This window comes from Hyperoodon ampullatus (genome assembly GCF_949752795.1).
Source record: "Hyperoodon ampullatus genome assembly, chromosome: 9".
Classification (NCBI taxonomy): domain Eukaryota; kingdom Metazoa; phylum Chordata; class Mammalia; order Artiodactyla; family Ziphiidae; genus Hyperoodon; species Hyperoodon ampullatus.
The window spans coordinates 51,987,676-52,001,149 of NC_136922.1; the positions used below are offsets into that span (position 1 = coordinate 51,987,676).

The window sequence follows — 13,474 nt, forward strand, 5'->3', positions numbered from 1 at the left end:
TCAATTTCCATTTATGAGACCAGCAACTTACATCCCAATGATCAAAAGGAGCCTGTGAGATGATTTGTGATTCCTTTTCTTTTCAGAAAAAGTTTCAGCAAAACTCAACAGAGTGTTTATATGCAGCCCTCAGTTTCTCTCAAACCCACCCTAATCAGGCTTTCCTCCTCACCACTTCACAGAAGTGCTGTTGTCAGGTCACCGATGACCTTATTGCTGCTCAGTCCAAAGGCTCATTCTTATTCTCACCTTCCACGGGCCATTTGTAGCATTTAACACTGCTGATCACTCCCTCTTCTTGTAAATTCTTTACGTGGCTTCCAGGACCCACTCGATTTGGATGTTCTCTATCCAACAAATATTTATTGAGCATCTGCTACAGGACAGGTTGCAGCAGACTGCTCACCTCACTGGTTGCTCCTTCTCAATCCGCCTTCCTAGATCCACCTCTTCTCCCGACCTTGAAACACTGAATCCTCAAAAGCTCCAACTGTGGACTCGTTTTATTTCTACAATCACTCCATTGGTGATCTTAGTCAATTTGTATACCCTCTTTATTCTCATAACTCCTAAATTTTTATCTATACCCTGAATTTCTCCTCAGAAATTCAGGCTTTTAGCCAACTGCCTATTTTCTTTCTACAAATATCCAAGAGGCTTTGAAATGAACAAGTCTTAAAACTTTCTCCCTTCCTTCAATCTGTTCCTCTCTCAGTCTTACCCACCTCATTAAATGGCAATTCCATTCTTCCAACTGCTGGGGCCAAACCATTTGGAGTCAACCTTGAAGCTTCTCTTTCTCTCACAGCCCAAATCCAATCTATTAAGAAATCCTGTCAACTCCACATTTACGATACATCCACAATCTGACCTCTTCTCAACAAGTCCACCACTTAGCACCCTGAGTGAGGCCCATACCGTATCTCACTTGGATTACTGCATTAGCATCCTTATTGGTCTCCCTGGCCTTGCTATGAGTGAGGAGAAAAGTAGAGGAGGTGAGGTGAGGATGAGGGTCTATGTGATCAGGCTTCCTGCCCTCAGCTCTCTGACCTCATCTCCTACTACTTCTCTCCTCACTCACTTCACTCCACCCACACTGCCCTTTGCTGCTCCTCAAACGTGCTCCTGCCTCAAGGCTTCTGCCTCAAGGCTTCTGCATCTGCTTTTCCTTCCACCCAGAATGCTCCTTCCCAGACATCCTCAGAGTTTACTCCCTCACCTCCTTCAGGTTTTTACTCAAATGTCACCTTCTCAGTGAGGCCTTCCACGGCCACCCTATCTAAAATTATAAATGACCCCAAATTGCCAGTAACTCCCAGGATTCCCTAACCTCTATTCCTCCAAAGCATGTATCACCACGTCTGCCTTAGCACTTTGTTTTGTTAACTGCTGCATCCCCCAATGGTGCCTGGCACATAGTGTTAAATAATCATTTGTTGAATGAACTGAAACAACAGAGCCCAGCATGATGGAGAAAGCAGAACAAAAGAGCTCATCTCAATAAAGAGCGCTAACAAAGCCTGCTCTACACTCTCCTCCAAACCAAGATCCTTGGAGAGCTGAAATGCCCAAAACTCTAAGTTTCATAGACCTTAATTTCACATCTCTCCACATCAACAACAATATATTATCAGCATATTCTTTAGCCTCACAAAAAAGAAACATCTTTATGTATATTTATTTGTAATACTACTACGTTTAACCTAACAACAAACAGTACAAATAAAATCCCCAATGTAACTCTAGACAGCACCCTACTTTCCTACCTCGTAGATTCATGAAATGTGTATTAATAATGATTAAACACGTGGAAGTCAAGCCATAAACAAATATAATTAGGATGACTTTTAAAATATGAAACTCTGAATTTTACCTCACCTTTTACACAGTGTAGTTCCAGCTTTTGGTATGTGCTCTTTAGTTCAGTTTTTTTTTTTTTCATCCCAACTAACCACAGATTTTACCTGCTCAATCCAATAAACAACTGGTTGAGGCTGAAGAGTTCATTTTCAGAACAATTTCACTACATTTAAGAGACATAAACTTATTATCACTGGTATCTGGACTTCTGTATTTTTCTCTCCCACTCACTATTACAAAATAGGGTTAGAAAACAAACCAACCGGGACTTCCCTGGTGGCACAATGGCTGAGAATCCACCTGCCAATGCAGGCGACACAGGTTCGAGCCCTGGTCTGGGAAGATCTCACATGCCATGGATCAACTAAGCCCGTGCACCACAACTACTGAGCCTGCACTCTACAGCCCGTGAGTCACAACTACTGAGCCCACGTGCTGCAACTACTGAAGCCCATGCGCCTAGAGCCCGTGCTCCGCAACAAGAGAAGCCACCACAATGAGAAGCCCGCACACCACAACGAGAAGCCCGCACACCACAACGAAGAGTAGCCCCCACTCACCGCAACTAGAGGAAGCCCGTGCACAGCAACAAAGACCCAATGCAGCCAAAAATAAAATAAATAAATTTATTTTTAAAAAAAGAAAACAAACTAATCAAAGTTGCTATACAATGATGACAATATCAACTGTGCTGAACTGCCAGCAAGCAACAGGAGAGAGCACCAAACTTAGCTGAGGCACAAAGGTCCAAATTCAGCATCCCAGAGGCAGTTTAGGGGTATTAGTGGCATAATGTACAAAGATGTATATTGTTTTAAAAATCAAATGGGGGTACTTCCCTGACAGTGCAGTGGTTAAGAATCCACCTGCAAATGCAGGGGACTAAGGGTTCAAACCCTGGTCCGGGAAGATCCCACATGCCACAGAGCAACTAAGCCCATGCGCCACAATTACTGAGCCTGCACTCCAGAGCCTGCGAGCCACAACTATTGAGCCCACGTGTCACAACTACTGAAGCCCACGCACCTAGAGCCCATGCTCTGAAACAAGAGAAGCCACCGCAATGAGAAGCCCACGCACTGCAAGGAAGAGTAGCCCCCGCTCGCTGCAACTAGAGAAAGCCTGTGCGCAGCAATGAAGACCCAATACAGCCATAAATAAATAAATTTTTTAAAAAATCAAACGGATACCAAAGTCAGCCTGAAATCAACTATTGTTTGAATTACTGCCGGCTTCCAGTTTTCCCGCTTTCCAACCATCAGTTCAGTCACTGAGATGATCTCTATGATCATGCACTTCTTTGATAAGGCCCAGGAACTGTGGTAACTCCTTTATCTCTTTACCTTGATCATATCATATACACATCACCACTAGGAAAGCCCCATGTGATACATGTTATCATTCCTATTTTAAAGATGTGAAAACAGATGCTCAAAAAAGTTAGGTAAGTTGCTCAAGGTCACACAGCTACTACAGGATGGAGCAGGACTCAAACCCATCCTCAAAAAAGAAGTGTTATGAAGCATAAGACCAGGACTCAACAAATGTGAGGGACTGCCAACTGTTATTACACACTTAATTAAATCTCTTATTATTCACAGAACTTCTAAATTTTATTTTCATGACATTAACAATATAATTTGACAGAAGTAAAATAAACACATAGGATTCGTGTATTCTTCACCAGAGATGTACAATTTGTAATCTATTCAGCTATCTCTCAAATTCTAAACTATCAAATAAGAATTTAATTTGGCATTTGTAGTCTTTTTTTAATCAACAACAAAAAAATTCACAAATGAACCTTCCACTAAATGATCATCCTTCACATTCTCCAAAGTTCCCAAAGTCACACTGATTTAAAACTTTAATCTAAATTACCCTTCTCTCATATAAAAATAATAAAGAATGGCCAATTCTAGTAAAATATTAGAGTTGAAATAAATAAAGGTATCTAAAACCAAACCATAATCAATAAGTACATAAAAGTAAGTTTCTGCCACTTCTGATTTGAAGGAAGCTGACACATTATTAGGAAGTCCCTAACATTTATGAGATGAGACAGAAAACAGCCAAAGTTTTTATTCATGAATTAGCATTCTGGCAAAAAAATAAAAGACCATTATTTTGCCATGACAATGATTTTTTTAAAAGTATCATTTCACATACACTAACTTACTGATGACTCCGATAACAGAACTGTGAGACAGGATGAACAAAAATAATTATTATTCTCATTTTCACAACCGGAAACTTAAAGCTACTAGATTTAGGGACTTGCCCAAAGTCATAAAGCTATCAATTCTGTCTTCAAATTATCTGCTTTTTTCACTCTTTCTAGTCATCTCTATTGCACAGACCCCACTTCCCTACCCAGGCCACCCTCACAGACGATGGGCAGCTTGGATAAAGGGAACCCTGCAGAGTAGTTAGGGCTATCACTGGACAGCTGGCAAAAGGGAGAAAAGGACGAACAAATGTAGCCTCCGACTTCCTCATTGACCTCATCTAAAGGAATGTTTCTGGGTCACCGGGATCCACCTGCGCAGGGCTCCGAACCTGGCGGCTTAGGTGAGTTTTCCAGGGTGTGCTCGAGCTTTATGGTGCCCCTGACACCTGCCACAACCTATAATTTGGTTATCTGCCTGCCTGCGGCCCAGGGACAGAACATCTCGGCTCCTCTCCCAGGAGAGATGAAGGAGACCTTTGCTTCAGCCTCTGCGACTTACCTGCCGGGTCATAAGAGATTTGATTCTTTGCATGTCGAATTCGTGAGGGGGCACCTTGCCGCAGAGAACTAACAAATCACACAGAACCACCAGACAGCCGGTCCCAACACAGGGAAGCCATAGTGAGTGGTCACGTGGAGCTGCCGAGCTGGGTTTCCCTTCCTTTCCCCGAGCATTCTGGGAATTGTAGTCCCCCGGCTGCCGTCGGCACCTGCAGTGGAGGCGAGAGGGAGGCCCAGGTACTACATTTCCCGGCAAGGAAAGCAGCTGACGCTTCGGTTAAGCCCCACAAATCTTGCTCTAAGAGACCACGGCGGTCGCCGGCCTTTAAAGAGGTGGTTGCTCTCGGTAGCTGCTCCGGTGAGGCGAAAACGTAACTCACAGGTAACCAGACATTGAGCAACAGGAACAAACACTGAGAAGACAGTATATAAACCAGACTGACATGACCCCCCCGCCCCAGGAGTGTTGTGGAGGAAACCCCACCTGGTCTTGAGGGGCGGAGTGAGAGGACGACAGACTCACGCGAAGGGACGGGAACGCCAGAGACGGGAAGGCTCCAAGAGGTGACCTGAGAACTTGGCACTCCCCAGGTGGCGCAGGGCTTGGCCTGAGGAAAAGAGTAGTCCACGTTGTCCAATGGCGGCTGTCCAGGTTAGGGCTGTTCTTCCTCAGTATTGGCATCCAGAGCAGAAAACTAAAACCAAAGGATTTAATCCCCACCTATCATTTTACCACCTGTGTAATCTAAGGCAAGTCAAGATGGAAAATATAACAATAAGTACACATGTCACTTTAACGTCCTCTTTTCAACTTTTAGCAGTTTAGCTAAACCGGGGGAAGCAATAGGGGAGTGGTTTGGGGCTCAATTTAAGAAAGAACTTTCCAATTATGAGAATACCAGAAAAAAAATAGTGACCCAGAGCTAACAATTAACAATAGATAACATTTATTGAGAGCTTACTACCTGTCAAAAACTCTGCTAATAGCTTTACGTTTGGTATCTCAATTATCCACACAAGCGTCATATGGAGTTGATACCATTATCCCCATTTTAAAGATGAGGAATCTGAGGTACGGAGAAATTAAGTAACTTGCCTAAGGTTACTGCAGATGTGCAAGCAGAAACTGAAGGGCTGTTTATCCAGATGTTTTAAGTAAGGCTACCAAGGATTTTCTTTTTGCATTTATTTTAATTAATGTTTATTAGAAAATAATAAAACACAGACCCATGATTTCAAAGATATTTCTTAGGACAACTAAAGAAATGTTAAAGTGTGCCAAACTAATGAAAAATATTAGACAAACAACAGTAGTGGGTGATAGATATGGCAAAAATAATAAAAATGGTGTGCAAATGGGGGACACTAATTTAGAGGTTATTGGCAACTCTGAAATTCTAGTTTTTGACCTCTCAGCATCTTGTCTTATGAATTTTTTACAAATGAGGTTGTAATATTTGACTTAGGGTTTTGTAAGGATAAGTGAGAGCATGTAAGTGAATGCAATTTGTAAATTGTAAAGCACCTTACAATTATGAAGTATTATAGTCATAATTCTGCCCAGTTTTCTGCTCCAACAGAACCACGCTGTTCATAGTTCTGTCATTGTGCTTGACAGTTCCTTTTAAAATGATATGCTTACCTATATGGTTTTCTGACTCTGTTACTTCTAACCCCATGAAGAAATTTCAGTACTTTCTGGGCAACCTTAGTTTAGTTCATTCTTTACCTGCTCTAATCTTAATTGCCAGAGAGTTCTTACTGTGTGAAAGTCTTCAGTATTTAGAAGTCCCTGAAACTATCAAAGAGACAGAAACTGCTGACCATATTAGCATATAAAATGAAACCCAAGTCAGTAAACGTTTGTTGATTATTGGGCACTAGTCAACACTATCCTAAGCACTTCAGATTAATAAAATACAGTTTTGACCTTTAAGGAGTTTACAGTTTCGTTGAAAAGCATATATTAGGGGTGACCCAAGTCCAGTAGTTCTCAAACTTGACTGTTCAGATTCACCTGAGGAGGGTGCCGTTGTTATTGTTATCATTTTTGCAGGAGTTCTTTGTTTAAGGTCAAGAGATTCTTATAGGCAACCAGCTCTAGCATTTAAAATCTACTCTTTAGCATGAGAAAATGAATCCATCTAAGGTTCTGAGGTCACAGGACTAGAGCCCAGATCCAAACCCAGAATTTTTCCCCTCAATACACAAAGTTGAAGGTGACAAAAAAAAAAGTTTTTTTCATTTTGTATATTTGTTTTTTTCCTATCCGCCGAACTGGGGAAACGAGTGTTTTCTGTATCTACTTGACCCTGAAGAGGCAAGAAAGCATTACAACTTTGTTTAACTCTAATACTCTACATTTTAGTTTACATCTTATTAACTAAAACGAAGTGGACAGCCAGGCCTCTAAAAGTTCAAAGGCTGTAACTATAATATTGGAAGCATGTAAAGTAAATCAGTGCTGTTGCCTAAATAAAATATATTTTCTAATTCAGCATACCCTAACACTCTAGAAAATAACTGAGCCACCCATGCTACCTTTTTAACTCCCTAAACTAAAAAATAAAAACAAAAACCTAGAGCCCTAAAGACCACTTTTTAAAAGGTGAAGTATGTCATTTCATTTCCACTTTTCAAAAATACATATATGAGGGCTTCCCTGGTGGCGCAGTGGTTGAGAGTCCGCCTGCCGATGCAGGGGACACGGGTTTGTGCCCCGGTCCGGGAAGATCCCACATGCCGCGGAGCGGCTGGGCCCGTGAGCCATGGCCGCTGAGCCTGCGCGTCCGGAGCCTGTGCTCTGCAACCAGAGAAGCCACAACAGTGAGAGGCCTGCGTACCACAAAAAAAATAAATAAATAAAAACATATATGAGACTTAGAACTTTCACAGTTGCCTGAGGGTCATTAGTGGTAGGCCAGAGCAAACTAGTGGAGGGTGTGGATGCCAGTAAGTCTTGAGGAGAACCTGTTGGACAGCTGTACCTTGGTAAAGGGGTGCCATCCCCATTTTTGTAGATTGGAACATCCGGGCTAAGAATTAAGTAAGTTGATCTGATTCGGGGCAGTACTGTTAGCAGTAAAGTAAGATAAGGACATATATCTGATGGCCCAAATAGGAGGAGCCCCTGGAAGCTTAAATAAAAGCTGAGATCCTGGTTTGATTAGGAAGATACATTTCTAGTCATCCTATAAATATCAAAGCAGCAGAAAGATGTGGCCTCCCCAGGATGATGTAACTACACTACCTGAGCAAGCAGTAGTAGAAAACAGGACACTTGCCAATGGTAAAGCAGTGACCTGGAGAAGGGCCCGGGAAGGAAAACATTGCTGTATAGTCATTTAGTGGCCATATCAGTAGATGAGGGCTTCTGGGAGGCAGCACTGTAGTAGGAGTGAACACTAGCACAGGCATAGGCGATTATGATGGCCTCCTCTAGCAGCCAGCTCTTCCCTGTAAACTCTAATCTTTCCTAAGACCTATCGAATTAGAACATAAGACAGGGTTTTCTTTCCCCAGTTCTTCTTATTCCCCACTGTCCTATGTTGACCTTGGCATTGGCATGTCACCACCCCTCATTCCCAATTCTTCCTACCATTCCAAAGCATTCATGCTACTAGTAAATAATGAATGTGGATGTTTGAAATGCATATGGCAGACTCTTTGCTTTATAAAGCAAGACAAGCCTTACTTAAAATTTAAACAAACTTGACAGTAAACTACAGTGTGAGTTGAGAAGTGACAAAAAAGCCTTGCACTCACCCCCACCCAAACCCATACACACACACATACTACCCCCAGTAGCTTCTTGCATTGTTTGCAGTTTAGTCACCATGGATATAGATTGCTTAATGTAATCAGTTTTTCCACTTTAAATGCAAATGTAACTAAGGTCAATAAACAAGGTCCTGAACAATATGGTAAGGCAGAGCCCCTCAGTAGGTTACAGGTGAGATGTGAGATATTGATGGTGGGAAATTTCTTATAATGATAAAACACTTTAAACCATCTTTAATAATCATGTAAAAATGGAAAGCAATTGAGGTTATATATTTTTTAACATCTTTATTGGAGTATAATTGCTTACAATGGTGTGTTAGTTTCTGCTTTATAACAAAGTAAATCAGCTATACATATACCTATATCCCCATATCTCTTTCCTCTTGTGGCTCCCTCCCTCCCACCCTCCCTATCCCACCCCTCTAGGTGGTCACAAAGCACCGAGCTGATCTCCCTGTGCTATGTGGCTGCTTCCCACTAGCTATCGATTTTACATTTGGTAGTGTATATATGTCCATGCCACTCTCTCACTTTGTCCCAGCTTACCCTTCCCCCTCCCCCTGTCCTCAAGTCCATTCTCTAGTAGCTCGCGTCTTTATTCCCGTCCTGCCCCTAGGTTCTTCATGACTTCTTTTTTCTTTTTTAGATTCCATATATATGTGTTAGCATACGGTATTTGTTTTTTGCTTTCTGACTTACTTCACTCTGTATGACAGACTCTGCATCCATCCATCTCACTACAAATAACTCAATTTTGTTTCTTTTTATGGCTGAGTAATATTCCATTGTATATATGTGCCACATCTTCTTTATCCATTCATCTGTCGATGGACACTTAGGTTGCTTCCATGTCCTGGCTATTGTAAATAGGGCTGCAGTGAACATTGTGGTACATGTCACTTTTTGAATTATGGTTTTCTCAGGGTGTATGCCCCATAGTGGGATTGCTGGGTCATATGGTAGTTCTATTTTTAGTTTTTTAAGGAACCTCCATACTGTTCTCCATAGTGGCTGTATCAATTTACATTCCCACAAAGAGTGCAAGAGGGTTTCCTTTTCTCCACACCCTCTCCAGCATTTATTGTTTGTAGATTTTTTGGTGATGGCCATTCTGACTGGTGTGAGATGATATCGCTTTGTAGTTTTGATTTGCATTTCTCTAATGATTAATGATGTTGAGTATTCTTTCATGTGTTTGTTGACCATCTGTATGTCTTCTTTGGAGAAATGTCTATTTAGGTCTTCTGCCCATTTTTGGATTGAGTTGTTTGTTTTTTTGAAATTGAGCTGCATGAGCTGCTTGTAAATTTTGGAGATTAATCCTTTGTCAGTTGCTTCATTTGCAAATATTTTCTACCATTCTGAGGGTTGTCTTTTTGTCTTGTTTATGGTTTCCTTTGCTGTGCAAAAGCTTTGAAGTTTCATTAGGTCCCACTTGTTTATTTTTGTCTTTAGTTCCATTTCTCTAGGAGGTGGGTCAAAAAGGATCTTGCTGTGATTTATGTCACAGAGTGTTCTGCCTATGTTTTCCTCTTAGAGTTTGATAGTGTCTGGCCTTACATTTAGGTCTTTAATCCATTTTGAGTTTATTTTTGTGTATGGTGTTAGGGAGTGTTCTAATTTCATTCTTTTACGTGTAGCTGTCCAGTTTTCCCACCACCACTTATTGAAGAGGCTGTCTTTTCTCCATTTTATATTCTTGCCTCCTTTATCAAATGAAGGTATATTTTAACATTATCTTGTGTGGCTTCCTGTGTAAACATCCTGAATTCAGAAATAACTCCAGCAGCTAAGATTTTATTCCTACTACCTGCCACTAGAGGGCGCATTATCATGGTTCTGTGACAACACTTTCTCAGGATGTGCCAGACAGGCGTTGTCGTTTTTTACTGTGTGCCATGACATGAAAAGATGACCTAATTCATTTTGGAATTTAATTTATTTATGTAACATCTGTTACCGCTATGTCATAAAGTAAAGGATTTTTTAATATAACACCAAAAAACAAAAAAAATTCTGAATAAATATCAGTCCTTTAGATTGAGTAAATTTAACATTAGGAAAAACTTACTCCATCATCTTTATTTCTCTCACTTTGCCTAGGACCCAAAACACTTTATCATGAGCCAGCACTGTGCCTGAAAAGCACTAAAAAGAGCTTATTTAATAAAAGCAATTAGAGATTAATATTGATTTAAAAGATGTGAGGGGGAGTCTATGTGCTATATATAGAACTTCAATATTACTTTCCAAATTGTATTTTGTGCAATCCAATATTAAAATTTATATGCATTTCTTAAGCATCAACTGAGAATCAGAAGACATGGGCCAAGGAATATTTGGGTTTATTTCTGGGGGAACAACTTAACAAAAATACTAGTTAACCACTATGCTAGATCCATAGATGAATAAGACCAGTCTTTGTATTAGATGAGCCCAGAGGGAAAATAAACATGCAATAAAATCAATTGAGGTTAATGAGATAAGTGCTGAAATAGTGCTGCTATCTCTAAATCACACATGCAAGATTTAGAGATAGCACAGAGAAAGTTGTGGTATAATAATTACCAGGGAGAAGCTCTTACCATTTTTCTGAAGCTTGGAGAGGTCATAAAGTGACCTCTGAAGAGGCCTCAGGTTTTCCAATAGTCACTTGTTTTCTTTGCCTGTGGAAACAGTTCTGGAAGCTTTAATGCTAAAAGTGTTTCCAAACTTGAACTCCAAAATAACTATCATTCCTTTTTTTTACCTTTAATTACACTTGAGGAATATTCTTCCTTCCCCTATTATCACTGAACTTATTCAGTGAGCCTTTACTTTAAAAAATGATTTATGCAAGGAATTTTGCTTGATTAGATGCAGATTTTTATTTTATATAGCAAAGGCTTGGACTAGAACCTTCTTGCAGTAGATGAAATGAAATAGGGGTTAACTTATAACTTAGTAAATTAAGCGGAAGTGCGCAGACTGCCTGCTGCCATGGCAGTGAAAAGGCCAGGCAGAAAATCTGTAGCCCAGATACCACCGTAAGAGGCAAGATTGTCTCTGGGCCTTGGTTCACTTACTCTGTGCTTCAGTTGTGAAAATGTGACCTCAGATATTATCTTTTGGTTTAAGCTTTTATCTATAATTACACATGGTCCATGATTCAGTGTCACTTGGAAACACACCTGTGGTTTGCTTTTAAAAATTACGTGAATCCATAGATTCAATAAAACCATGGCAGACATTTGTAACAGGAAATACTACATAGAAAAATACACATTTAAAGACATTAAGGTGCTCTATTTTCTTTGGTATAACTTTTACATGTTACTTAGTGACTTCATGGTGATTTATAACTGTTTAGCAGATACATGAAATACTGCAATTTTCATTGAAAAAAATTTTAATTTCAAAATAATGGCATCGTTTTACATGATAGGAAACCCGCTTTTGTTTTTCAGGAAATTTCACAATATGCTCTCATTATGAAAGCATACTGGGTTTCATTAGAGTCACCCAAAAGGATGTTTTCCTTCATGTGATTATTAATAACTAAGAATAATTCATGAAATATGCTGACAATTACTGATAATTGCTAAGAAGCTGTTCTGAAAGTCACAAGCCTATTTTTTTTGCAGAGCATATAACAGGTGTTCCCACTCCCTGTGTCCTTTGTATACACATTCATTCTGTATTCAAATCACAGAAGCAAGAGGCAGGCTAGGGTATGTTACCTCACTGCTAATTTCCCTGGCAAATAAACCAGCAGCTGCTGGTCCATGAACCAAGTTGCCACCAGGAACAGGGCACTGTATGCATGGGACAGGATGCTTTCATGGAGCCCTTCAGCAGCACGGTTGGGGTCTTTCAGTGCAAAATATACCTCCTTCTCTTAGGTAAGGCACTGCATGAAGTTTGTTCTAGCTACCTTTTTATTAAATTGTGGGCATAAGGTAAATATTTGCTTTAGGCTGTAGATTCACTCAGATAATTGAAGAGCAGCTCAGAATTTTAAACAATAACACACTTTGTTCCAGCAAAGAAACAGGATCATTTAGAAGAAGTGAGGTTCAATAAATAGATGGTTATTGTTTTCTTAGGACAACAATTATTGTAAGTAGCACTCACTAAGAAAGTTAAGACATTCTAAAAACTTAATGAATCTCTTCTTTTTACAGAGTTTATATATAGGTTCAATGCTTTTTAATGCATTCTACTTTGGCAAATATTCTTGTAGGTCATGAATTTGTGACCGCTTACAGTGAAACTTAAAACAAGTTTTGAACATGGTTTTGGGCTGTTTTAATTAAAGGTATTGTGGCAAACTGTTAGCTCTACCTATTTTTTACCTATCTTATGAAATGTGGAAAAAGGTGAGATTCCAAACTGACAAAAAATATTTTATACACAATCGGGAGAAATGTATTTAAAAGTATTATTTCTCCAAAATGCCTTTAGCCTTTCTCTTTGCCCAATGGCTAGTTCAATTAAAAATTTTTTTCTCTACTTTAATATTTCTCCCTCATTTTCCTCTTTAACCTTAGAGTTTAAAGTCTTTCTCCAACATTCCCACTGTTTTTATGTCATCATTATTTTCACCAGGTGTTTTCTTTCCATTCTTCCTATTTATCAGTTTTTAAAGTCTCTTGTTTTATTTATTTATTTATTTATTTTTAAATTTATTTTTTGCGGTACACGGGCCTCTCACTGTTGTGGCCTCTCCCGTTGCGGAGCACAGGTCCCGGACGCACAGGCCCAGCGGCCATGGCTCACGGGCCCAACCGCTCTGCGGCATGTGGGATCCTCCTGGACCAGGGCACGAACCCATGTCCCCTGCATCGGCAGGCGGACTCCCAACCACTGCGCCACCAGGGAAGCCCTCTTGTTTTATTTATATCCAAGAGACAGGAATTAAAAAAAACTTTATTCCTTAAATTTTAAGAACAAATTATCTAAATAAACAACTTAAGTTTTAGCCTTCTTCAGTAGTTTAGAGCTTTGCACTTACTGGTATCTTATGGTATAGTTTTCATAGTAAATGTGATTGTTATTTACATTTATCCCTAATATTGTTCATATTCCACATATTTGAAATATACAGTTTGTAAATTT

The 13,474-nt window shown here is 40.0% G+C and overlaps 2 protein-coding genes across 5 annotated transcripts in view; one reads left to right on the plus strand and one right to left on the minus strand.

Moving 5' to 3' along the window:
• VPS50 (VPS50 subunit of EARP/GARPII complex) overlaps positions 1–4,625 on the minus strand; it is a gene marked incomplete at both ends in the record, with an annotated part of 129,250 nt that extends 124,625 nt beyond the window's left edge. For both annotated transcript variants that reach the window (XM_079711612.1, XM_079711611.1), the window contains one exon: positions 4,593–4,625. In XM_079711612.1, the coding sequence (XP_079567738.1) occupies positions 4,593–4,625 (33 nt within the window). The remainder of the gene's footprint in view (positions 1–4,592) is intronic.
• A 7,554-nt stretch (positions 4,626–12,179) lies between these two features.
• The window catches only part of HEPACAM2 (HEPACAM family member 2), a gene marked incomplete at both ends in the record, with an annotated part of 39,738 nt that continues 38,443 nt past the window's right edge, over positions 12,180–13,474 (plus strand). For 2 of the 3 annotated variants that reach the window (XM_079711613.1, XM_079711614.1), the window contains one exon: positions 12,180–12,258. In XM_079711613.1, coding sequence (XP_079567739.1) covers positions 12,180–12,258 — 79 coding nt within the window. The remainder of the gene's footprint in view (positions 12,259–13,474) is intronic. The other variant, XM_079711615.1, reaches the window with a different exon arrangement.